This window comes from Argiope bruennichi, chromosome 7 (assembly GCF_947563725.1).
Source record: "Argiope bruennichi chromosome 7, qqArgBrue1.1, whole genome shotgun sequence".
Lineage (NCBI taxonomy): Eukaryota > Metazoa > Arthropoda > Arachnida > Araneae > Araneidae > Argiope > Argiope bruennichi.
The window spans coordinates 101609546-101636540 of NC_079157.1; the positions used below are offsets into that span (position 1 = coordinate 101609546).

The 26995-nt window shown below is 29.1% G+C and overlaps 1 protein-coding gene across 4 annotated transcripts in view; it reads right to left on the reverse strand.

The window, feature by feature from the left end:
• Positions 1-1276: 1276 nt before the first annotated feature.
• LOC129974967 (uncharacterized) overlaps positions 1277-26995 on the reverse strand; it is a 123015-nt gene continuing 97296 nt past the window's right edge. For 2 of the 4 annotated variants that reach the window (XM_056087792.1, XM_056087793.1), the window contains exons 2-4: positions 3994-5610; positions 2804-2895; positions 1277-2563 (exon numbers count right to left, since the gene is read on the reverse strand). In XM_056087792.1, coding sequence (XP_055943767.1) covers positions 1985-2563; positions 2804-2895; positions 3994-4231 — 909 coding nt within the window. In that variant the 5' untranslated portion in view covers positions 4232-5610 and the 3' untranslated portion in view covers positions 1277-1984. The remainder of the gene's footprint in view (positions 2564-2803; positions 2896-3993; positions 5611-26995) is intronic. The other 2 variants (XM_056087794.1, XM_056087795.1) reach the window with 2 other exon arrangements.

The window sequence follows — 26995 nt, forward strand, 5'->3', positions numbered from 1 at the left end:
ACCAAGAGTTTGCCTCCCCCCCTCATCCTTCCCGAAATCCGAACGCATAATATGATAACATAAGGCTTCGTTATGATAAGTGTTTGCGTTCTACATGTTGACAGAATGAAATAGGATTCCGACAGGCATTTGAACATAAAAGGATAAAATAATAGCTTTTTTTTTTCCTTTGAAGAAATTAATAAATTCTGAAAGAAAGTCTAAATTTGGAAAGTCAACGCTTTCGCTTCTTTCCCATTTCGGCCCAACAGATTTTTGCGACTGCTGGTACACTTATTATAAAGAAATAATTAATTACAACAAAGAAAAATAAATAGGGTATACAGGACAAGTATTTTCCATGAAGTATATTAAGCCTATTTACGCGCTGCATCTATTTATATAAATGAAAGTTTAATTCCATTTTTAATTAGGATGCTATATAAATTTTAATTACTGAATGGATTTACTTCAGATTTTATTCTGAAATAATATAAGCAGAAAGAATTTTTAGGTATAATTAATTCTTTATTCACTAAAATGTTTAATTAAAATAATTAATTTTTATTCATTATGTTTCCATATATAGAAAAGGCTGTTTTAAAATAAAAGTTGCCATTTTTATTGTCTGAAAATATAAATATTTTAAATCATTTTAATTATTTGTCTCCGTTTTACTACTCCCGATGTTTTACTAAATTTCATATCATTCTTTAACATTTATTTGTAACTTAAATGAAAAATATTATTTGCTGCTGTTTTTAAAAGTCTTTTAATATAGAAAGAAGCTACGAAACCAAAAAATTGTATTATTTTCTGTCTCCATTTAAAAATAAAGTTGCAGACGATAAGATTTTGTGTATTAAAATATTTGATATTAAAACATTTTTACAACAAAGATATTACATCTGTTTAAAAAAAAATACATTTATTTAAGTCCGAGTATTTATAATAAATATAATTTTCCTTTTTAGCATCTAATATTTAATAATAATACATAAATATATCTGATACATAAATATGGTTTTCAAAGAACATTTCGTAACAATTAATTAAATAATTCATTTTTATTTATAAAAAAAATATGAAAAATGTTTTCATCCCAGACAACGGCGCATATATAAGACAATAACAATTAAATTTTAATAAAAAAAATTAAATTTTAAAATGTCCTTAAGAAAATTTCAACTAAATATTTGCAATGAAGCAATTTTTTTAAAAATTATTTTTGAGTATAAGTACAGTGCTTTTCATTGTGTAACAGATTACCGAATCTCTTTGAAACAGAAAGGCCTCTTTGAAAACTGATAATCTCAATGCTTTCATAATAAATAGCACCCTAAAAATAAGAAGAATGCGTGCATACATTTCAGCTTAAAACGCGCCTTGCTCAGATGGGGAAGGAGAAGTGACGAGTTCCTTTATTTAAAAAAGTGTACGTATATACAGTTTTACTTTTTTTTTTATGTAGGTATTTTCATTTCAAACATGAAATAATTTTTTTTCTTTGGTAAAAACAAAATTCTTTCTTCTTCTTCTTTTTTTTCATTGAAAAAAGTTACCATAAATTGGCATTACTTTCGAAACAAAATAGGTTTAAAAGAAAACCTCCACCACTTGGGATTTAGTTTAGTTTAGTTATATTAACATCCCGTTTTAAAGCAATACTAAGACTATCTTGGGGCGGACTTCGTAATTTTGAACGGCGGTCAGATGACGAGGACGACACCTGCGATACCAACCTTCTTCTCCAGACTTCCACGTTTGGTCTCGACGGATATAACACGCACCAGATCTGCTCATACGCCGATTCTTCGATTGAATCGGACTCGAACCTGAAACCCTCCAGTTTCGAAGCCGAAATCTAACCACCAGGTCACTAAGGCTTCTCCCTCCGCTATGGAAGTTATCATTATAAATGAAATTAAAAACATTATTAAAAAATTATATTCTTATTTAAGGAATTAAAAATATCACCAACAGCAAATTTTTAATAAAAAGTACATCACACAAAATCTTCAAAATTTCTTGAATCATCTGATGAACCGGGAGATTGTTTTATGTTACACATCAGTGATGGCTCAGATTGTGAGGGATTGGCCTGTTGAGATAGTTCTTGTCGTGGTTCTGAAAAATGAGAAGGAACGATCTTGGAAATAGCAAGTCCACCATCCGAAGAATTTGGCCCGCCAAAGGATTGCTGATAGCTTAGAGTAGGCCAAGCCAACACTTCCTTATCAGCTTTTATAAGTATATCAAATATGGCATGCTGAACCTTCATCTGAATTTCTGGAGAGTATTTATGCACTTTCGCTTTAACATAATCAAAAAATGAGCCTATTTCGTCTCTTTGACATGGTTCTGTTTTTAATTTCTTCTCCGCTGTTTTTAAGATGTTAAATGCAATTTTCATCATTGAGGAACTATTATCTTCCTCCACCCTCGCTCGTTTAGTTGGTCTGAGAGGTGAGGATGGCGATGCTGTCTCTAATTCCCTCTGTGTTGCCTCTAGTTCCATATTATGTTCTGAAAACCTGTCTCCTTCCTCGATGTCAATTTCAGCTCCGACGAGGCCATCCATCTCCTGTAAATATACATATCATTCCATGAAGTAATATCCAAGATCAATTATCTAGTTTTTAAAGCAATTTATTGTATAATCGTCCACCACCGTCTGTAACGCTGGGTGGAGTTTAAAAATATCCCCGCCCCTTTTTATCAGCGGCATTGTTCATTGGAGATCCATAAAATAATGTTTGCAAAATAAAGATGTAATATTTCATGAAAGAAGGATATACAAAGGAATATATTAATATATACTCACCGTTGTAGTTCCTTTCCTTGGCAAATCTCTGTCTTCCAGAAATTTAAAAGCATCGTAAGCAAACCACCGACTTTCATAAATTTTAGCTGTTCCTGAAAACATAATATTTTAAGATGAATGTTTGTTTACTTTTTATACAAATTCACTAGTTTTTGTCTGGTTTTTTTATGAAAATTTACGTATTTTCTCTTCAAAATAAGAGAAAAAAAAAAGCATTCCCAACTTTTGAAAGTCCAAAGATTATTAAACAATCAAACGTTAATTATAAATTAAGCAAGATTTATTTTTTTCATTTTGCTGCGATATCTACCAAAATTATTTCACATTAACTAATTTTATACCATTTTAAAATTTAAAAAAAGTTTTTTAACTATACCAATTTAATTTTAAACGCAATTTACAATTTGTTTTGTATTATTGTAATGAAATTCAAAGTAATTGCTCTACTTTCGGTATATCAATTGCAAATTTTTAAAAAATTTTAAGTTTATCTTAGACAATATTTTCTGTTTTAGTTTTAAGAGATTTATAAAAATGTGACGTTAAATACAATGTTTGTGCGCAATTAAACATGTATGTGTGTGTATTTTATCAATAGCAAATTTCCTTTATTCATTTATTTACTTTATTGTTACATTTGGCTGTACGGCATTTAATTCAAAACAGTTAACCCCTTGAACTAAAATTTATTTTTAGTAATTGCAGTAAATTTTGTAATAAATTATCTGATCACTGCTTAGTCAGACAATTTATTTTTCTTAGTTTTAAGCGGAGGAATTTATATTAAAACTTGCTCTTTATTTTCGTAAAAAAATTCAGAAATAAATCTTTTTATAAAAAGTATCATCTCTGAATAACTTCTGCCGAATGCAGCTCGTCAATGTCAGTTCGCTTAAGAAAGTTCCGGACGAGCTGGAGTCGTCATTTCAATTTAAGATGTTCATCTTAAAATGTAGGCCCAGTGAAAAGTTAATTCATTTTAGCATAAATTTCAATTTATATTTAATTTATATTTTTCAGTTTTATCAAACAGCAAAAATGAAATTTTAAAATAGTTCAGCATTTTGAATTAATAACCTGACAAAGTTCAATAATAATAGTAAGTTTACTGTAAAAAATTAAAAATTGTTAGAAATAAAAAGATTTAAAATTGCATAAAAATATGTAGCACTTACATCATTATAACTTACCTTTTCCTGTTCCCATTGCACTTTTTACTTTATTCCTTTCGCGTCGGTGAGAAGCCAACAAACTTAGCAACTTTCTCCGACATTGCTCAGCTGAGATCTTCATTGCTTCGCCTATTTCATTCCAGGCGTCTTCTTTTAAATTTTTCTTATAATAGTCCTTATGTTTCGGGTCCCAGAGCAGAGATTTCTCTTTGTAAATTTCGATAAGTTTTAGTAAATTTTCTTCAGTCCATTCCATTATTAGAACAAAAACGCTCGAAGAAAACCAAGAGGCATGGAATAAAATACGTCTTTGGTGCAGATTTGACCTTGCAGATTCGTAGGAGAAAATCGCGAACCACACGCGAACGCGTCTTCACTGAAAACTGTTGGTCTTTGTTTCGTGGCGAATGGTTCGCGAACTGCTAGAGGCGAAGCTGAAGACCACGCCCACACTACGGATTGTTGCTCGAGATGACACTGGATTACTAGAGCGGACGGACTGGTGGAGAGAGACTACTGCATTTCATTAACTTCGTGATAAAGTATTTGCTTTATAAGATGCAAAGACATAGTTATGCGCCATTTTAATAGTTTTTTTCATGATTACTTTTGTGGAGTCTGTGTATTTTAATATCGATATAATGTTTAGGGAATTGTTCAAAAATGGATGAATTAGAAGAAGATAAATTGTCTGGTGCTAATTTAAGCACCTTCATTTAAAGATGCCATGAATCCTATTCAAAAACTTGAAAATCGTTTTGTTTGCCGAAACAGTAGTGCAAAAATACTCATTAAACTTAATATTCAGAGACGTTCAATTAAGCATTTCTTTTAATGAAACACCTATTGCAGCTATATGAGTTGCATGAAATAAGAAATGATTAGTACTCAAATTTACACAACTTTCTAACTTGCACAGCTATCCAATACATGCTTGATTTCCCTAATTTTTGCAATAAATATTTCATTTTAAAATTTGATTATTATTATTTTCTTTGTTGTGTAGTGTAATGATTCGGCTTCTTCCTGGGTGACCACTGTGACATTCCTTTTTCCCACACTCGATAATTTACATTCCGGGCCATTCTTCATCAACGAAACTCCCACAGTGTTAAGTGCCTCCAGATTGCCAAATGGAAGACCCTCCTTTTAAGTACGGTCGTCTGGCCAATTAGTGCTAATCCAGATAAGGAACCACACGTGCGTTTCCCAGGGAAATAAATCGTGTCTTCGAAAGGCGAGAGTGTCAAACACTCCAGATGTCCAGATGTCCTTCATTTTTCCCATTGTGGAGGGTGGATCATCAATGGACATTTCCCACGGGCGACCAGAGACGATTCAGGTTCTTCTGAACGGTGATTGGGTAACAGGGAGTGGACAGGAAAGGTGGAGTCTGAGAGAAAGATAAAAGGTGAGATTTTTCGGAAGAAGAAAGAGGAGAGGAGCTTGGTATAAAGTGGACTTCTGAGAAAAATTCCACCCGAAGGAAATTCGGTGGATTCCTAGAGCTAACCCTGCAGTAGCCTGAGACGCCAACCGCCTGTTAGCTGTTCTTGTGAAGGCGTTTTCTCCAAATTTGTTCGAGGAATCATTCTTGTTTAAATTTCGTGCTATAAATAGCATCATTCATTTAACCTAGATGAGAAAGAGTTGTTTTTATGTAATAAAGCTGTAAATAAAGAATTTGATCATAACGCTACCTGTTATTGGATCGAGACTTTACAGTAGTAATATATTAGTACCATCTCAAGAAACATCGTCATTATTTTTAAATGGATATGCATTAGTCAATATAAATATCAAGTTCGTAATAATCACAATTTGTCACATTTTAATAATCAATGTTTTTTTTTTTAATTAAAATTTCGATTATTTAAGTCTGAAAATTTAAACGTCGTTTTATATCGGCAACTTGAAAAACTTATAAAAGAACATTACTGTATTTCAGTTTAAGATTATTTTCTTAACTATTTTTAATCATATGTGAAGAATTTAAAAGAAGAAGTGGGATTTTTCTCAAACCCAAATTAATAGTTCCCATGTGGTTACTCTCTACAATGGTAGTCACCGCGGTGGGTCTGGTGATAAGGTTTCAGGTTCGAGATCCGGTTCCACGGAAGAATCGTCGCATAAGCGTGTTTAGTGCATTCTAAATCCGCCAAATGTCCTCCCCATGGTGTGGTATGGAAGCTTGGAGAGAAGAGTGCCAGCTCAGGTGCCGTCATCGTCATCCCACCAAAATTACGAGGTCCGTCTAAAAATGGCCCTAGTGTTGCTTTAAAACGAGACATTAATGTAACTGAACTAAACTCCACAATGGTAACCCTTGACCGGAGAATTCATTTTGCTTTCTAATTAGATGACATTTCATTTCGAAGAATTTATTGTTATTTCGATGAAAGGTAAAAAACAATATATATATAAGTTTTCAAGAATTTTTGCCTTTGAAATTAATTAATTAATTTAACTTCTTAAATGTCATCTCCATGCTTCATGTGTTTTTCAAATTCATAAAATAAAATTAAATTATTCGAAAATGCTGTAATTCAATACAAATATTACGCATAATCTACAAATTCCTGTACTATTACTATTCTATTGAACCACAAAAAGGCCAATGCCCTCAAACAGAAGTGTGTAGTTTCGTTATATCAACGTCCCGTTTTAAAGTAACACTAGGGCTATTTTGGGATGGATCTCGTAATTTTGAACCGCGGTCAGATGACGAGGACTACACCTGAGCTGGCACCCCCCTGTCAAACAGTAATGTCATTTAATTGTATAGAAGAGAAAAGGAAATAATTGAGAGATTAACTTAAATGCAATCGGCATCCTGGCATAGGGGTAGCGCGTCTTTCCCGTAATCTGGGCGTCCCGGGTTCGAGTCCCGGTTTGAGCATGGTTGTTCTATGTGTGAATGTGAATGTTCTATGTGTGAAAGGGTTGTGCAAGCGACTGAGTGATGTGTGAGTAGCAAAGACGTACTCTTGGCCTTAGTTGGCGCCACTATAAAAACAAGAGACGCGCCCCCTCCAGCTTAAATCGCTGTCTTTGTAACAGCGGGCTTGTCCGTGGCAAGTGCCATAAGAAACAACAACAACTTAAATGCGGATTTAAGTACAAATAAAGAAATTCTTCTCGGCAAGCTTGAAGACAAAGATAGAATTCCTTTTTATCAAAGTTAATACTTCATGAATCTAATTCAATAAAAAAATTAGAGCTTGAAAATCACATTTTAGGCTTCAGTTTCTAAGATATTGCAGTTATCGAAAAACGTTAAATGCAAAAGTTGTTCGCCTTAATGAGGTGCTAATTTGGTTTATTCGATTTATTTTTCTATCTTCAATATTAAGAAAATTATAGCGAAATGAAAATTTCACCCACCTACTCCCACCATTTCCACCCTCTTTGAACTAGGTGGCTCATATGCAAACTCATCCGAAATTTTTACATGTATAACTACATTCTCCAAGCCTGTTAAAATCCAAATAAAATTATTCTAGTTATACTGTTCATAAGATAACACGGGCAAAGCGTTATATCCATGTATATATCTTAGCATAAATTTCTGAACGAAGGATGATTTTGCGTTCAAGGGACTGGTCAATGAATATCTGCAGACATTTTCCTGAAGTGTTGTCATGAGAATCATTGTAATAGGTAGTCTTCCTGTAGGAATCTACCTTAAATTTTTATAATCCGTCGCACAAATCCAGGGTTGTCTTAATAAACTAGATATCGTGTATTAGAGTAATTTGGCGTGGAATTTGGAAAGATAAAATGAAAATAATTGAAGACCAATAAAAAATGGTAGGGACCTATTTTGTTATTAAAGTCTTATAATTTTTGCTAGCCGACACCTTTTCAAAATGCGATTTTTTTTTAAAACAAATTACTTCATCGAGTGCTTTAAAAAATACTAAGAAACCGAAATGAGATAATAAAACCTCATTTAAATGAATGGAAATGTTTTTCAAATTTCCATTTTCCACTCTGGTAGAACATTTATTTCTATTTTCATCTGTTTGCGTTCATCTAAGTGCATTCTATCTAACCTCTAGCGCACAGTTACTTCTACTTGTTCTAACCATCAAGTGAAATCTTAAATTGTGGTAATTTTCATAGGTAAGTGATGTTTTAATAAAGTTCATAATTTTGTTGTAGCATAAAAAAAAAATGTATTTTGGAAAAAGAAAATTACGTGCATTCTAAATAATTCTCAGTTTTATATACTCCAATCAAAAAATGAGCAGAGCTAAATAATTGGTTACTTTATTTTCAAAGTTAATCCTCGCTTGAAATATTTTATAAATTACCGCCATAATAGAATCAATTCAGTATTGTAAGATTGCCCTCTACAATATTCAGCCTCCATTCGAAAATTTGTTTATATTTACATGAGACATGCTACCATATTTTTATTTGTATGTCCCATATTTTAACACTAAAATTTAGAAATTTTTCTACTGGAGTTCTAGTTCTTGATTATATAATTAGTGATCACGGATGGATTATCAAATAGGCAAAGTAGACAACTACCTATAGGGACTAGAATTCTCCAGATTTTTTTTTCGGCATATTCAAGGCCATTTAATTTCACTTTTCTTCGTTCAATCTACAACGGCCATGGACTGACATTTATTCGAGTTAAAACGAAGGTATCGTTTAACCCTTAAACAGTTGAGATGTGCACCATACTGATATCGAATTATCGCTTTCTAAATTTATAAGCTGAAATAATATTTTTCAAAGATGCTATAATATCATCCTCAAGCATTCTATAGATTATTAATTGCATTAGTAAGACAATATATTCCGGGAACGGACAATGTCATCTAATTATGTAATAAAAAAAAACACAATATTATTCTTTGGGTTTTTCTCATGCATCCAAATTCGTTGATCGATATGTCCAACTTATTTTTTATAGTTAGCTGAGTAATTCCCAAGTTAATAGTTTGTATTAAACTATTTTGATTTGACTGAGAATTTAATGATTTTTTTTACAATTTTATTTTAAATGATTTTTAAATTTAAATATTTAATTCCTATTTGTGCGCAATATATTGAAACCAATTATGTTAAAAATGTCAGGCATTTTTCGCAATATATGGTATTTAATTTTGTTTATATAATGATTGAATAAATAATCAATAAAAAATATCTGGTTTGGAAATTGGAGCAATTGAATATGGAGGGGGGAGGTCAAAACCTGCATTGTTTAAAGACTTTTAGAAGGCCTAATCCGGTCTTACCAACAATAATTAGTGCTTGGTTTAGAATTAGTTTAGTTTTTTTAGACCTTTCTTGAGCTTAAGTCTATTTCATAAGATGGTCTTGACGGATTTTGGTATAAGACATTTTATAATTTTAAAATAAAATGCTAATTAGAAGTTTTATAAATTTTTTCATTGTATTGAAAATTGACCTTATTGAATCGAAAATATTTATTTTAAGATGATGCAAAAATAAGATACTTTTACAATTAAGGTTGGTACAATTTTGGAAGATAGTATCTTCCAAAATTATTTCATGTTAAATTAACTTCCCATTTTGAAATGAAACGAGGATTATTTTGAAATATATCTCATAATTTTACAAATTAATCTCTTGAATACATTTGACGACTGAGATTCGTCATGTTTTGTTTAATTTAAGGATGACGAGTCTGAGTGGTCATTCAAATGAATTAAACATGTATATTTGTATTCATGGCAAGAATTATAAGAGGACGTTTCGTTACAATTCTAATTATTATGTATATTATATCACTCAAATAAATGAATTCTCAAGCAAAATCTACTGCCTTTGTCTATTAATATCTGGAAGACCAAACTTCGTTTTTTTTTGTAAATTTGTGATTTTTCGTGGGTAATATTTAAATGTAAATCGCATACTGATTAAATATGAATATTTTTCAATTTTACCTTCATATGAATTGGTCATTTAAATAAAAAAAATCATGAATGCACTTAGTTTAACGTGTTATTCGAAACAATCTGCTTTTTACAGTTCTCATTTTACAGTTTCTCGATCGTTACTTATGTTCTTGAACTTCCACTCAATTTTAACATGATGAAATCGGGTCCGAGGTGGCGTTATATGACATCGTCACCATGAGAGCAAATAGAAAAAGACTGATAGTTAGTTATAAGAAAAATGTTTTTTCTTTTTTGTGTGTAAAAAATTACGTTTTTCCAGGAAAGACATCTATTTAGATAAAATTAAAAAAGCAAAAATATTAAATATAAATACATAGTAAAAAAAAATGAAGCAAAAAGCGGGACTCGAACCGATGATCCGCAATATACACATTTTGTTCTGACCAATATACAGCACTGCCCACACTTTGAAGTGAAAGTTGAATCTACTTATTGGAATAGTTAGTTATAAAAATGTTTTTTTTTCTGTGTAAAATCGGGTTTTTTCAAAAAAGTCACAAATATAGATAAATTTAAAAGGCAAACCTTATCTAAATATAAAATTTGATCTAAATCATTGGAGCCGATTCCAAGATACACGAAATATATATATATATATATATACACACAAGAATTACTCAAGAAATTTTAAAGTTCCAAACGCAAGAATTTTTTCAAATAAATCTATATCCAAGGAATTAAGAGTCTTTTATAGAATAGAACTGATAGTGTATCTGTGTGTGTATGGGGGGGGGTACATAGTCAGTCATCCTTAACAAAATCAGCCATCAAAACTTCTAAGATTAAAGCTGGGATATTTGTTTCCTTCAAGAAAGCTAATTACAGGCTATCGTTCCTCATCTCAGAGCCCTTTTCAAAATAAGATTTCTGATAAATTATAGATTTGACACTGGACGATTCATAAATTCAAGACATCTGCCATCTGATAAAAAAAGAAGAAAAAAGAAGGTAATCGAATTCCGACAGTGAATAAAACAAAAAAATAAAACGAGGATTTTCCTCAACTTAATTAAAACCCATTCATCAAATGGGAGAGCGTTCACTAAATGCCTCAAAGGTCTCCTTATTCATTACAAAATAAAAGCAGCAACGCATCTCCATTTAATGGTCCAGAACCCACAAAGGAATAATAATGAAAAAAAATGAAATAAAAATGTTTCCCAACTTTCCGCATTAGGTTTTAAGGCAGGCATCCCTCGCAACAACTTGTCTGTCTCTGTCTAAAGACGCCTCATTTCCGCTCAGATGAGTAAAATACGGTCCGCAGACGACATTTTAAGAGGACGGGGTGCATCAGAAATAAGGCTTTCATCTCCATCCCTAAAAGGAAGAAAGAAGTCCCAAAATGGATCGAGGTCTTCCAAGAGTGACAAGTTCCTCCTCGGATCGTGACTTTCTAGGGATGGTAGCACGCGATGGATCTTGGGGTTGGTCTACCCCGAATTGTCCCTCCTTTGCTAGAGGATTGTTCATTGAAAGCACAGAGAATGAATGATATGCTTTTCTAACCTTCTATTTAGCGACATATGTGAAACAAAATTAGAATCGCAGCTTCATTTCCAAAGTTCTGAAAACCATCATGTAGAAAAATTACATGTAGTTTAAAAACAAATATATTAAAATAATATGCATGTGTTCATGTATTAGTAGAGTAGCAAGGTAAAATGACGACTGAAAATATACATTTATCCTCCCCCCCTCAAAAATCACAGATTGTTCCAAACGATATTTAAAACCGATAAATAGCTAATTTTTCTCATGATTTCATCTATCGTCATCTGACTAAAAATACAAAATTATTACAAAATATTATCCTCCTGGCATCCCCAAAGTGACGGCCAAAGCCTTCCATATTCTTTTTTCACCCCTCCCCCTTGCGTTCAAAGAATAATCGTTTATTTTTCTTGCCCCTCAAAATGACATATTGTTCCAAACGATATTTAAAACCAATAAATAGTTAATTTTTCTCATGGTTTCATCTATCGTCATTTGACTGTAAAAATACAAAATATTGTTTTATCGCGCACCCAACGACTGGCGTTCGGAGCATCTATATTTCTTTTGCCCCCCCCCCTTGCGTTTAAAGAAAAATCGTTTATTTTTCTTCCCCCTCAAAATCACAGATTATTCCAAACGATATTTAAAATCGATAAATAGCTTATTTTTCCAATGATTTCATCTATTGTCACCTGATTGTAAAAACACTAAATAATTCGAAAATACTGTCTTCGCGGCGCCCCCAAACACTGGCGCCCAAAGTATTAACTTTACATACTTGCCCCATCCCTTCGCTGGCACGGCACGCCTGCATTCAGGTCTTAAATACACTTTTAAAATGATAATGATTTTAGTATGACATATTGCCTGTAAATTGTGTGATGCCAAAATACTTACGCATAGAAGGCAGTGCTCCGTTGGACCTAAATCTGGTACAAAATTATTTCTTGGAGAGCAAATAGTACTTGTTAAGACATTGTGCACGGATCACGAGATTTCTCGTTTTTAGCGGGCCAAACATTATAGCCGGTCACAGGACATCTCATTTTCATTACTTTCGGTTAAATCGATGCGTAACCAACCAGAGACAAATATTTAACACATTAAGGATCGCAAAGAAATCTAAGACATGGCCTGAAACAGCACGATTTTGGGCAAACTTGTACATTCTAAAATCATCATAACTTTGTTATTTATGAAGCAATAACAGAGGGGACGGGAAAACTCGTGAGCGGCTCATATCAGATGGAGCGCAAAACACGAGAAAATTCGTGAGCGGTCCTTAATGTCTTAAAACAAGATACTGCTGCAATTCGTGCCGAACACCATTGCACAAGAGAATATGCTTTACCAAATATCACACTCTAAACCATTATTCAAGTTTGTGAAATAAATAATAGTTGAAAATGTAAAAAATCTCATATATTAAATACATGTATAAATTATATTGTATAATTTTAGAATATTTTATTTAATTATAATATCAAATGCAAATTAAAAATGTGAATATATGCATCCTATTGCTTGCCTAGCATGCTTCTAGAACGTTCAAAAATGCGTGGGCTCTGGGAGCGCGTTCAGCGTACAGAGCGCTGTATGCAATTTGTTAAAAAAGGATTTTTTAATTAGATATTTAATAAAATAATCAAATTTTAACATATCCTTCAATAACTTTGGGGCATATTATCTCATATACATCCTTCTTACAAAGCATTCATTTTTTTTTAAAGTTTTCAATTGTATTAATTTTAATTCCAATTTTTTCTCAAATTTTAATAAATCTTTCAAAATATTTTTGAGTACATTTGTAACAGCATTTTTCATTGTTTTTTTTTTTCTGATTTTAAATAAACGCATGGTACGATGGAATTGAATCAATTTTTCGAGTGCATCTTATCGTTGCCATAATTAAGAATCAAATATTTAAAAAAATGTTAAGGCAGAGAATCAAATATGAAATATGAACTGGCATTGTAATTAAGGAATTGATAGTGAGTTTTATAATTCTCTTGTACGAGCACATAAAATTTCTTAAATTATATGTGTTCATAAATTCTAGATTTCAATTATTATTTTCTTTTCTCACATGTGTGTTTATTAAACATGTATTCCTTGTTTTTTTTAAATTATATTGGGTAAATATTATTTATATTTTCATTTTTTTCTTTTTCATTGTATATATCTTGAAATTGATATGATTAATCGGTTAATATTAATAATAATCGATATAAGTGATTAATCGATTTATCACATTGATTGATTATTTTTAATAATTAAATATTATTAATATATTTACAGCGCCTATCGTTAATAATCGATCAGCCATACTGACATGAAGATATATATCTCGGTTCATTGTTCCTTTTATGAGTGTAGTAGCTTCTCTCAACAGACAATTATTTACTGGTTGATTAGTGTCAACTTTACACCCTTTCGATAAGCTAAGTATATGTGGGAAATATATAAACAAAAGCATTATTAAAATAGAAAAATGTACTTAAAATGAATCATTAATACAAAGTTAAGTTAACCAGCTGAAGTGTCTCTCTAAAGCCTTTTAGCATACTTTCTAATACCAGTGAACGTCTTGCATAGTATTGGCGTACAATAACTACGAAATATTAATCTTTGATGTGAATTACAATTTTTACTGAATCTATCATGTTCTATCTATTTTTCGACAATTATACTACATTCTGTTTATATATATTTTTTATTATTCGAGAAAAATCTTTAGTTGCATTTAAGTATTAGTAAACATATAATGCTGTAAGGCAAGATGGCTTTTGAAAATATTATCTCAAGATCTGACAGAAAAACCTTTTTTTTAATGATTCTACCATGTCTGAAAGCCCTAATCAAAGTTGGCCTTATTTTCGAAGAATCTCGGTATTCATAATTTTGCCATTCTGACCCGGCACTCGAGGTCCACCCTGATTCTCCCTCCCCTTCCAGGGTGTTGCAGGGGCCCTTTTGCTCTCTGGGTACAGGGAGGTTGTGTTATTTGGCACACCCAGGCGTCAGGGGAGGTAATTGGTGGCAAGGCAGGCGTAAATCTTCTGGTGGCTAGGCCGGATCTTCCTCTTGCGACAGGAAGGATCGGGCCACTTGACCGGGTTGCTGTATTATTTATGGTAGATTTTGCTCGATGGTTGATCTTTTGGTGTGAGTATGGTTCGAAAGGGGGACCTGTTAAGGATGGGATGGAATTCTGGAGATTTATTAATCATTTCGAAAGATTGCCAACAGTGAATAGGGTCATTCAGGATTCGATTAGCATTTTATTAAAAAAAAGTGGTTTGATGCATATATGTCATGGCTTCTTATATACTTGTATATGTAAGTTTAACCACTAAACTGCTTTTGACGAGTATGCTCGTCATGGTAAAAGTACAACATTTTGCGTCATGACGAATTTATTCGTCAGGCGTAATAAGTAGTGACAATTTGCAATTTGTCACTACTTATTACCCCTGATTTATTCTATTTATTATTTACTTAATCAAATTAACTTATTTGATAAGTTAATTTGATTATTTAGAATAAGTTATTTGACGATTTAGATACGAATTTTCAAAGAGATATAACCAATAAAATTGAAATATAAATATAAGCAATATAATTGGAAAGATATTCGTCTATCTATCTCAAGTCCAAAACATAAGTGAAAGAAGATATTTTAAAATTCATTCGTCTGTCTTTATTTTATTTTTGAATATATATTTTTAATTATGTACTTCAGATAGCATGTACCTCCCAAAATATATATATATTTATTATCGTCACAATGCGTACATATGTAAATGTATTTACTTAAACAATGAAAAGTATTGTTATAAAATACATTTAAAAGTATTTTGAATAGGTGGCCCTGTTGAGGTTGTGACGAATTTCTGGAGATATATAACTGATTTCGAAATTTTATCAACATAGATTGGAATTCGATTTGCATCTCTAAAAAAAAGTGATGTGATGTATTTAAGCGACGACTTATTATTTGTTTCTATGAGTAATATCGAATATAAACAATAAAATTTAAAGGAGATTGAAACATTTTGGTAATTAGGATTTAGGGTTGATTCGTTTATAATTTAACTTAAAATATTTATTTTTAAGTACACAGCAACAATAACTTGTAGACACTAGCAAAAAAATTATTTAACCCTTTAAAGGGCCATTTTTTTCTAGTCATATTATGTTTAAATATTTTTAGGCTTGAAATTAGAATAAGAAAAGGGATTCATTTAACTTAACAGATAAATTGAATCTGATTAATTAATTAAATTGGTTAATTAATAATTAAGTAACAAATCAAGACACATCATTTTGTGTAAGATAAAGAACTGAAGCATCTAAATTTCTGTCATTCTAAAAAAAATTGTCAGAACTTAAGCCAACCTACATAATTTCGTACAAAGATTGATAAATTTGGTGGGAAGCATATTTCCCACGACCCTAGAAAGGGTTAACATATATATAAATGCAGTAACTGAAAAAAGTTTTAAGTATTATTTCTAAATATACTTAAAATATTTTTAAAATTTTATTAAAATTAAAATTAATTTAAATATTAATTTTTAAATATACACCAATGTTATTTAAAAGATACACACAAAAATATTATTTAATATTGTCGAAAGATTTATATATATATAAACGCAGTTACTTAAAAAAAAGTTTAATATTGTTGGTACATATACTTAAAAGTAAATTCAAAAATTTATTAAAATTAGGAAAAAATTCATACAAAATTAAAATTGCTAACATGGAAAAGCAATTTTTTTTTTTTTAAATTATAGTAATGTGAAAATGAATTTACTGCGATCATACGGTTCGAAATTATTGACAAAAAGATTTCAATAAAATTTGAATTAATCATTTAATTAATAATTTTTTAGCGAGACTCTACCTTCAAGAGGTAACAATCCCTCAAATTTATTAGCATCATGTTCAACGATAAGCTCTGTAGAGCATCTTGCATGATTTTTAATTCATGCACATCGCATCACACAATTTATAGATGGTAGCTAACCAGTTAATAGGCATCATCACGTTAAAATATTTTTTCAATCTGAAGAGATTATCACGAAATGGAAATCACATGTTTGATCGTGTGCTAAAAATGTTATGTGTACAACATGTCAATATTGTTCGAATTTTTATTTGTGTATTGATCGTTATTTTATTGAATCATATTTTAAGTTTATATCTTGAAACGCAATGACGGTAAAGTATAAGTTTATAACAGAAGAATTTTACCGATTCGAACTTGGACAACAATAAGAATTCGATTAATCTAAAAATACGAATTAATAACAACTAGTCTGAACCAGTGAGTGTGGTGTCCTTGAAATTGGATCGCATATTTTATAATAAAAGTTCCCCCTTCGTCGCTGACAGGCGGTTAGTGTACAAATACTAGAAAATCAAATATAAAATTTTCGACACTGTTTTCCTAACCTACAGAAACCAAAATTTGGCGTAGAATTATAATTGCAGTTACAAGATCACATAATAAACTTTATATATCTAAGTGGTTGTGGTTTTGAATTATTTATTTTAAATGAAGCCAAAAGTACCATAAATCTGCAGACGATCACCCTTTGAAGGACGTTTTCTAACTATTGTGTTCAGCTACACTCGGAAAGCCTGTCAGACAGACTTTCTCAAACAAATTTGACAGAAATCTACAATTGTAGTGTTAAGCTCATAAACCAAGTTCCATCCGTTTAGCTGACTGCGTTTTTATTTTATGCTCACTGACAGAAAGACAAACAGATACTATTCTAAAAATGCGTTTTTTTGGTCGCAAGTAGATTGTAACATTCCCTGTTTCCCAGTACTAATAAAACATTAACACCCAATTATGTCGTCGCTGTTAATGACTAAACTCCTTGAGATATCCAGATGGTGGATCTTTTCACCTGGGTGGTCTCGCATCTGTTCATGAGCGACTACAGTGAAAGACCACATGTGGGAATTCCTCGCCCAAGAGATATTGAGAGTACCTGCAAAGAGAAAGGGGTATCCAAACATCTGGATGTTAAATGTTTCTCATTAAGAAAGGACTATGATAACTCCGTGTTCCAGAATAGTCAGTTATGAAAGGTGCATCACTAAAAGGACCTTCCCACGACCTACTGGAACTGCTGAGGGAGCATATGGCTGAACCCCGAATGGTCGAAAGAGAGCTCAAATGACCAATGTAAATTAAGAGGCGGAGATTGTCGCCGAAATAAAGTGCGGATATTTTTTTTTAGGAAGAGATGAAGATACGAATTGCAGGCAGACTGTTGGACTACGCCCAAGAGCTCGGAGTCCGAGAACTACCCCTGGAGTAGTCGTGTTGACTAACAACCTGTTAGTTCCCTGTGGTGTTGTTTCTCCGTGTTGATGGAGAACTAAGTTTTAAAATAAACCTTCGACTTCGACTGTTGTGTCTCCTACTTCAGGTGTAAATAACTATTTATTTAACCAAGATTAGAACAAGTTGTTCTTTTGTATATATAGGGCTGTAAAATAAAAAATTGTCTGGAAATTCTGCTTCGTTACTTGATCAGTCTAGATCAAGAAATTACAAGGTCTGAAATATGAAAATTCATCAATGTTTCGAGTTCGGAATTTTCAATGATTACAATACCTACTTTTATATTCTAAAAAGTTTATTTTCAGTATTAATAATAATTTAATAAATAATACATAATAGTGGAATAACTAATTTAATAATACTCGGTTAATGGATTAACACTAATTATTATTTAAAGATTTTTCTTATCTTTAAAAAATAACAATTATACTAAATTGATATATCATTTAAGTAAAGAAATAGTGCATTTTATAAATGCGTTAGTATACGTATTTCGATACCAGCAGTTGGAATACAACAATTGTACAATAAAACAGAACAATTCACATCTAAAATGATTTTTAAAAAGCGATACATTTTTGAGTCAATTGTAAAAAAAAATTAAGTCCTCGAGTGAATTAAGGGCCTTCCAGAACAATAAAGACACAAAATATGGATATATTTAAACTAACAAAAAAAATACGGTAATTTTTTTTTTAATTTTTAGTATTGAAGTTGAAGTTACAAATTAAAATCGAATGGATATTTTATCATTATATTCAATTCAAGAGACCTGAGAAAAAATTCACAGTATCAACAAATTCGAATTAAAAAAAGCTCTACAGTATATAAATTCAAAAACAAAAATAATATGATATAATTAATAATGATAAACGCTATGGATTTGTGTTTAATGTATTTAATTGTAATATTTTTTGTAATATTTGAAATTTCAATGAATTTTGATTTATTTTATCAAATACGGAACAAAATATCGATAATTGAATTATTGTATATAAATTCAAAAACAAAAATAATATGGCATAATTAATAATGATAAAATGTTATGGATTTGTGTTTAATGTATTTAATTGTAATATTTTTTGTAATATTTGAAATTTCAATGAATTTTGATTTATTTTATCAAATACGGAACAAAATATCGATAATTGAATTATTGTATATAAATTCAAAAACAAAAATAATATGGCATAATTAATAATGATAAAATGTTATGGATTTGTGTTTAATGTATTTAATTGTAATATTTTTTGTAATATTTGAAATTTCAATGAATTTTGATTTATTTTATCAAATACGGAACAAAATATCGATAATTGAATTATTGTATATAAATTCAAAAACAAAAATAATATGGCATAATTAATAATGATAAAATTTTATGGATTTGTGTTTAATGTATTTAATTGTAATATTTTTTATAATATTTGAAATCTCAATGAATTTTGATTTATTTTATCAAATACGGAACAAAATATCGATAATTGAATTATTGTATATAAATTCAAAAACAAAAATAATATGGCATAATTAATAATGATAAAATGTTATGGATTTGTGTTTAATGTATTTAATTGTAATATTTTTTGTAATATTTGAAATCTCAATGAATTTTGATTTATTTTATCAAATACGGAACAAAATATCGATAATTGAATTATTGTATATAAATTCAAAAACAAAAATAATATGGCATAATTAATAATGATAAAATGTTATGGATTTGTGTTTAATGTATTTAATTGTAATATTTTTTGTAATATTTGAAATTTCAATGAATTTTGATTTATTTTATCAAATACGGAACAAAATATCGATAATTGAATTATTGTATATAAATTCAAAAACAAAAATAATATGGCATAATTAATAATGATAAAATGTTATGGATTTGTGTTTAATGTATTTAATTGTAATATTTTTTGTAATATTTGAAATTTCAATGAATTTTGATTTATTTTATCAAATACGGAACAAAATATCGATAATTGAATTATTGTATATAAATTCAAAAACAAAAATAATATGGCATAATTAATAATGATAAAATTTTATGGATTTGTGTTTAATGTATTTAATTGTAATATTTTTTATAATATTTGAAATCTCAATGAATTTTGATTTATTTTATCAAATACGGAACAAAATATCGATAATTGAATTATTGTATATAAATTCAAAAACAAAAATAATATGGCATAATTAATAATGATAAAATTTTATGGATTTGTGTTTAATGTATTTAATTGTAATATTTTTTGTAATATTTGAAATCTCAATGAATTTTGATTTATTTTATCAAATACGGAACAAAATATCGATAGTTGAATTACTGTATATAAATTCAAAAACAAAAATATTATGATATAATTAATAATGATAAACGCTATGAATTTGTGTTTCATTTATTTAATTATAATATTTTTTTTTTGTAATATTTGAAATCTCGATGAATTTTGATTTATTTTATCAAATACGGAACAAAATATGGATAGTTGAATTACTATATATCAATTCAAAAACAAGAATAATATGATATAATTAATAATGATAAACGCTATGAATTTGTGTTTCATTTATTTAATTATAATATTTTTTATAATATTTGAAATTTCAATGAATTTTGATTTATTTTATCATACACGGAACAAAATATCGATAATTGAATTACTATATATAAATTCAAAAACAAAAATAATATGGCATAATTAATAATGATAAAATGTTATGGATTTGTGTTTAATGTATTTAATTATAACATTCTTTATAATATTTGAAATCTCAATGAATTTTGATTTATTTTATCATACACGGAATAAAATAACAGCGATAATCGAACGTAAGAATAGTAAGGGGAGGGGTGTAACTTGAGAGAAATTATCTTTCATTCGAAAAACCATCCATCCATTAGATAGATGATTTGTAACCATCTCATCACAAAAATAAAACTTGTTTTCCCTTCTTTCTGAGATATTACGCAATTGGTTTAACTGTTCGTGTACTGTTAAGATAAGATGGCGGTGTCATACAATAAATGCGTCATAAGGTAGTGTTTGCATGAAAACGACGCCACAGCATGATGCTGAGCTTATTTTTTTCATCCAGAATTAAATCAGAATTTAGTGGGAGATAATGATTTAAAAAGGTGAATTTCGTAACTAAATCGTAGATAATTACTTTTCAAAACACAATTGAACGTGAGAGAAATAAAATTTCAGAGCGCTTACGTCTAAACACTTTTTCACGGTATAAATGTCAAAAAATAAATATCCTGACTTTGATGTCCCTACAACTGGCTTACGTGACACCTTACGCATAGCTTTACCACACTGAAATTAGTTTATCATAACAACTCTGCAGTTATCCATCTATTAATACATTTGGTTTTTATTTTTATTATTATTATTTTTTTACATCCTCAGTAATTCTAAAATAAGTGGTTTCCCGTATATTGTGCTTCCATATAATGTTATTTGCATAATGTCACAAAAAGATCGTGAACAGTTCTCATATTATTTTATAATGGCCTAGTGGTACAGGTGTCGTGCTCTTCGTCTAACCCAAGTTCAAAATTCAGGTACTAGTTTTGTCCCCAAATAGTCATGTTGCTTCAAAGCGGGACGTCAGTATGATTCAACTATGGCTTAGTGGTAAGGTGTCGTAATTGGGGACGGAAGGCTCAAGGCTTGAAACCTGATTCCACTAAAAATCTGTCATGTATGGTGCACGCTAAATCTCACGTCGTGTTATAATTTTAATTATTTTCTGATTTTTTTAAAATTTATTTTATGATTCATTATTAATTATATCATGGAAACCTATTAGAAATCTCTTTCATACTCACTACCAAGCGAAGCGATCAGTATTAAATCCAAATTAAATTGAAAAAAAATTATTAAGTTCTGAAAATATTAAAATAGTTTATTGATGTTGGGAACACACAAGAGTATTTAATTTAAAATCCTAACATACCATAAAATGTTAGTATTTTATTATGTTACACCTTACAAACATGAAGCAAGTCATGCTAAATAAAGGATGTAAAAGCTGAACGATTCAGGACATTCAGTCAGTACAAATGTGGTACACAGGATTTAAAAAAAAAAAAAAAATATTAAATTATCCAGATCAAAGAAAACTTCTGGTCATTTTATCAAATTGAAAATAATATATATTATGAATATAATATACTATATCATTTCCTACAAAATATTTCAATGTCAATAATAATGAAAATTATCTGATGTACGTGTAATACATTTTCTATTCGTAAATGTTTATAAAAATAATGTTGCCACATTTCCTACGTTATGATTTTTAGTACAAACACTTCTTTCAAATATATTTCCCTAGATATCGTATATAGCCACTAAACTACCCCCGATTCAGGTGAATCAACAATGGAATAAAAACCTTTCGTTCAGGCACACAATAGGAGTTAAGTGAGTAAAATTACTTTCCAAATGTACATTTCCGCCTGAACTGAAATCAAGCCCTCACCCTTCGTACCCGTACTCATATCTGGATCACGGCATTTATGTCGATTCGGTCGTTATACACCACCATTGTATCTGCCACCACAATCCGTTACGGTCAAAGTACTGCATCTGCCCGCGTATCCATTTAACTCGCATGCTCATCGCGGCTCTTATCTGATTTGGAATAGATAATGGAGTTCGAATAATAAAATAACGCCCACGAATAGTTAGATTTCGACGTCACACGCTCGCATGTTTGAACTGCGCTCCAGCGTCGTTGTTCTATTACTTCAACAGCTGTCGTATCAAATTCGGACGTCATGACCCAACCCACTCTTCAGTATTTCCTTTTTTCACTTATCTGTAAAACGCAGACGATTATTCGCAACGTAGCAAGTGATGTGAAATAAATGAGAGACAAGAGTTTGAAATTTGCGACTGAATGAAAGAGACTGTCGATAAAATTGAGATCTTTACTGAACTTTATAGATTTTAATAATGATAATACGTTCGCATCATTTTACTATAAAAAAAATATTAAAAAAGAACTTGAAACTTAGAACTGGAAAATTCGAAGAATAAAGTAAGAAGCATTCTGTTTAAAATTATACGTTCCAATGAACTAGAACAATGTTTATATTATTCAGATACTAAATATAAATTAATCAATTTTCGAAATTAATTTATGAAATTTTCATTTCTTATTATATTATTAAATAATATCTATGAAATGCAGATCAGTATTAATAGTTGAAATGATGTGAAATGAATTTCAAAGAGAGATAACAATCTTTTGTAAGGAAATATTGCACATTTTAGTTGCGAATAATATTATACCACTTGTCTTTTTTAATATTTAGATACGCTAAGTTCATAAAAATATCAATAATAGTTCGACAAAGAATTCAAGAATACTTGTGGACGTAATTCAGTATTTGTTAAATTTAAGATAATTCTTATAAAATTGTGGAATTAAGAACAAACTATGAAGTGATATTAAAATGTACAAGAATATTAAATGTATGTATATGTTCAGTTTCGTTTAGGAATAAGTTTTTTTTTCTTTGCATTTTACTTTGTAATGAGTAAAAAAAGCAGAAGATTATTTGGAAACCAGCAAGTGATATGAAATTACGTTAGAAAGATGTGGGATTAGTTGATTTTTTTTGAAAAAGATTATGGATTTATTTTATGCAAAAGAAGAAAAATGAAAAAATGTAGCACATTTAGTACTGAAAATTTAGCCAAGATTATTTATAAAAATGTCTGAATAAGAATAAAAAAAAATTTTTGTACATAATTAAATGATACAATAAAACTTCAGCAGATAATCCATCATTTTATTAAATTTCTGACGAAAATAATATTAATATTACTATACTGAAACAAATAAGTATGGCTAACACAACTGCTACATTCCACAAAAGATTAAATTTTAATTTATGATTAATTAATTTTAATAATTTAAGTAATTTTTGATAAAATTTAGCAATTAAACATAAATAGTAATGAGTAATAATATATTTAAATTAAAAATTATGATAAATAAAATAAATAAATGGATTTGAAGACAGAAATGCTGAAAACGGTAATAAAAATGGCAAGATTAAACATGTTCAAAATATTCAAGTTAATTCCTTCAGTTTAAATTTTTGTTACCTCTAAATTGGAGGACTTGTTCTATATTAGAGATTAATTTTTTTAAAATTTGGTTTCATATCCGATCTAAATGATACTGAGAGTTCATGAATTGTTTAATAAAAAGTGTTAATACGATTTTAATTTCAAATATTCTAAAATGTTTTGCACAGTTAAACAATAGTCATTGTTAATAAAGGGTTTCATATATGAAATTAAATAAAATTTTTAAAAAATAATAAAACCAGCGAATATTTTGAAAATTAAAATGTCGATATTCCACTAGGATAGATTGAATGGAATTATATTCAGAAATATTTTCTTGATATTTTGTTATACAGAATATATAAACGCAGACAAGAATTTGAAATGCAAGAAGTGATAAGAAATGAAAAAAAAAAAAAAAAAGTTAAATATTTTCGGCCTTATGGAAGTGATAAAGTACTTCTGATAAAGTTGAAACCTTAAGACTCGTCACATTTTAACAAAGATAACAAGCCACATATCCGTTTTATACATATTTAGGCTTAAAAAAATGATAAGCGTTTTGGTAAAAAAAATCTGTTTAGAATTTCTCAAGTAAGATTGGTTAGACAAAGAACTCGAAAATTCTTTATTACTTGGTTCAGAATTAAATATAAAATATTTTGAATTGAATTCAGCAACTGAATATAAATTAGGCAATATCATTAAATGAATACATATTGTGTATGAAATGCATATAAAAAGTGTTTCATGCCATAAAATTATTTACAGTGGATAATTTATAATTGTAAAAATCATCGAAAATATTCAAAATAGTTTCAAAAAGTATTCAAATATAACAATATTCAAAAAGGGTTTCATGCCATAAAATTATTTATAGTGGAATATTAATAATTGCAAAAATCATCGACAATATTCAAAACAGTTCCTATGAACGAAAAAAAAAAAGAATTATTCATTTTAACAAATTTTTTTAGTGTAAGAAAAAAAAATTTTTCCTTTATATGTTTCAAAATTAATTTCATTTATTAAATATGGTCTGCAGCACTGAAAACAACAGCATATTCGGAATGAAACGAATAAAAATAATAATATTGAGTACTTAAGTTCGCATATAAATTATTTTTTAAAAAAATTTATAAGGTTTGAAAATTATTATTTTTTATATATTTTTATGATTATGTTTTATTTTAAAAAATAATTAAAATATGCTTCTTATCAAACTCTGTAAAATACCATTTATACATGTATCTGAAGCGACGGGATGACATAAAATGACAAATGAATAAAAAGAAATATAATCAAAATTTTAATAAACAACTTTGATTATTACAAATTTCAAAAAAAATAAATAATTTAAATTCATTTAAAAGCATTAATTTTAAACTTTTAAAAAATAGTACCTACATATTACTGCATAGTGCTGAAAACAGTAATTCAATATTCAAATTAAAAAGTGATCATAAATTGAGAAAAAAAAAATCACATCTTTAGAGCAGATGTGTTTTTGAAATGAAGTGTTTCCTCATTAAAAAGATTACAAACGGTCCGGGTTAGTAGTAAAATAGTATATAAATGAGACACATATAGGAGGTGCTTTACTTTATTTACATAAAGTTTTACTTTAAGAATTCGAACACCATAAAGAATTTTTCCGTTTAAAACTCAGTAGTTCGTTTATTTATTATCCGAATAAACAAAATTCCCTGCCATTAAAATGAGTGAAGATTTTTCATGCGCTTTTTGTGATATTATTATGATGCATAAATGTGTGATCAAAGTAGAAGAGTTCTTACAATTTGATCAAAGTATGGGAGTTCTAACAATTTTACCAAATATTGAGAATTTGCTTTTTGATTTTGTTTTTATAAATTACTTAAAATTGCTACTAAAAGTCTGAGGAAAAAAAAATTGCTGATATAAAAATCATGAAAAAAATTATATAAATTGTGTTAGATAAAATGGTAGAGATAAAATGCATGATTTAATTGCGTTCCTATGTTATTAACATGTAATCAATTCTTTAAAAAAATGTAATAAACAATTTCTGCATTCTCAGTAATGATATTTCTACCGATTAGATCAATTTCTTTAATCAGCGTTAACTTACTAAAATAGTGTATACGCTGATTAGATTTTAAAAAACAAAAGGCGATTGATTGACATGTTTTCAAAAAGGAAAAAAAAGAAAGAATTGATTTTCTTACAATTCAAAAAAAGGTATCTAATGGTATATCAGATAATTCAGATCAAGCAGTGATATTTAAGATAAAAAGATTTGAAGATCGCATTTATCCAATATTTATAATTAAATTATCTCCACCATTGTTATTCCCTAATCAATTGAAATGCAATAAAAGTAAATACATTTAAAATCTCAAAGTTCGATAACTGCTTTCACTGAAAATTTCCCATAGAATAACTGATCGTAATTCAGGAAGAAAAAAAAAAAAAAATAATTTCTTTAAAAATCTTTTGAAAATGTATTCAAATTATTGCTGTTTCTAAATGAATCAAAATGTGACTAAAATTAACTAAATTATTAGTATAAAAGGAAGAAAAAAGATGAAAATTTAAAATAGAATAGACATTATTTTAAAATAGAATTTTATTTCCTGTTGATTATTTTCTATTAAAAAAGCTATGAGAACGCACATGAGTTCTAGTAAAGAAAGAACAAAAATTAATATTAAAAAAAATGGAGTAAAAAAAATAAAACGTTTTCTTCTAATGGAATCGATTCCATTTGGCAATCGGATAGATCGTTTTGCTATAAAAAAAAAACTGTTTCATTTTGATTTATATTGATTATAACTTTAATTTAAATTAAAATAAATTAAACTGTGTAAAAAGAAGCTACTTAAATAGTTGATACATATAATTCAAAATCGTACGTATCTCAGCAACTGTTTTTCAGCAAACAATTTTTTAAAAAAAACCCGCCAATCAGAATTAAATGAAATGGAAGAAAGAACAAAGGATAAAAAAAGAAAATTAACATTCGAAAAATAGAGCGGGGAAAAAATGTTCTTCTTATAGAATCCATTCTATTCGTAACCGGATACATTGACCAAAAAGACCTAATCCTTTGGAACAAGCCTTTCGAACCGCAT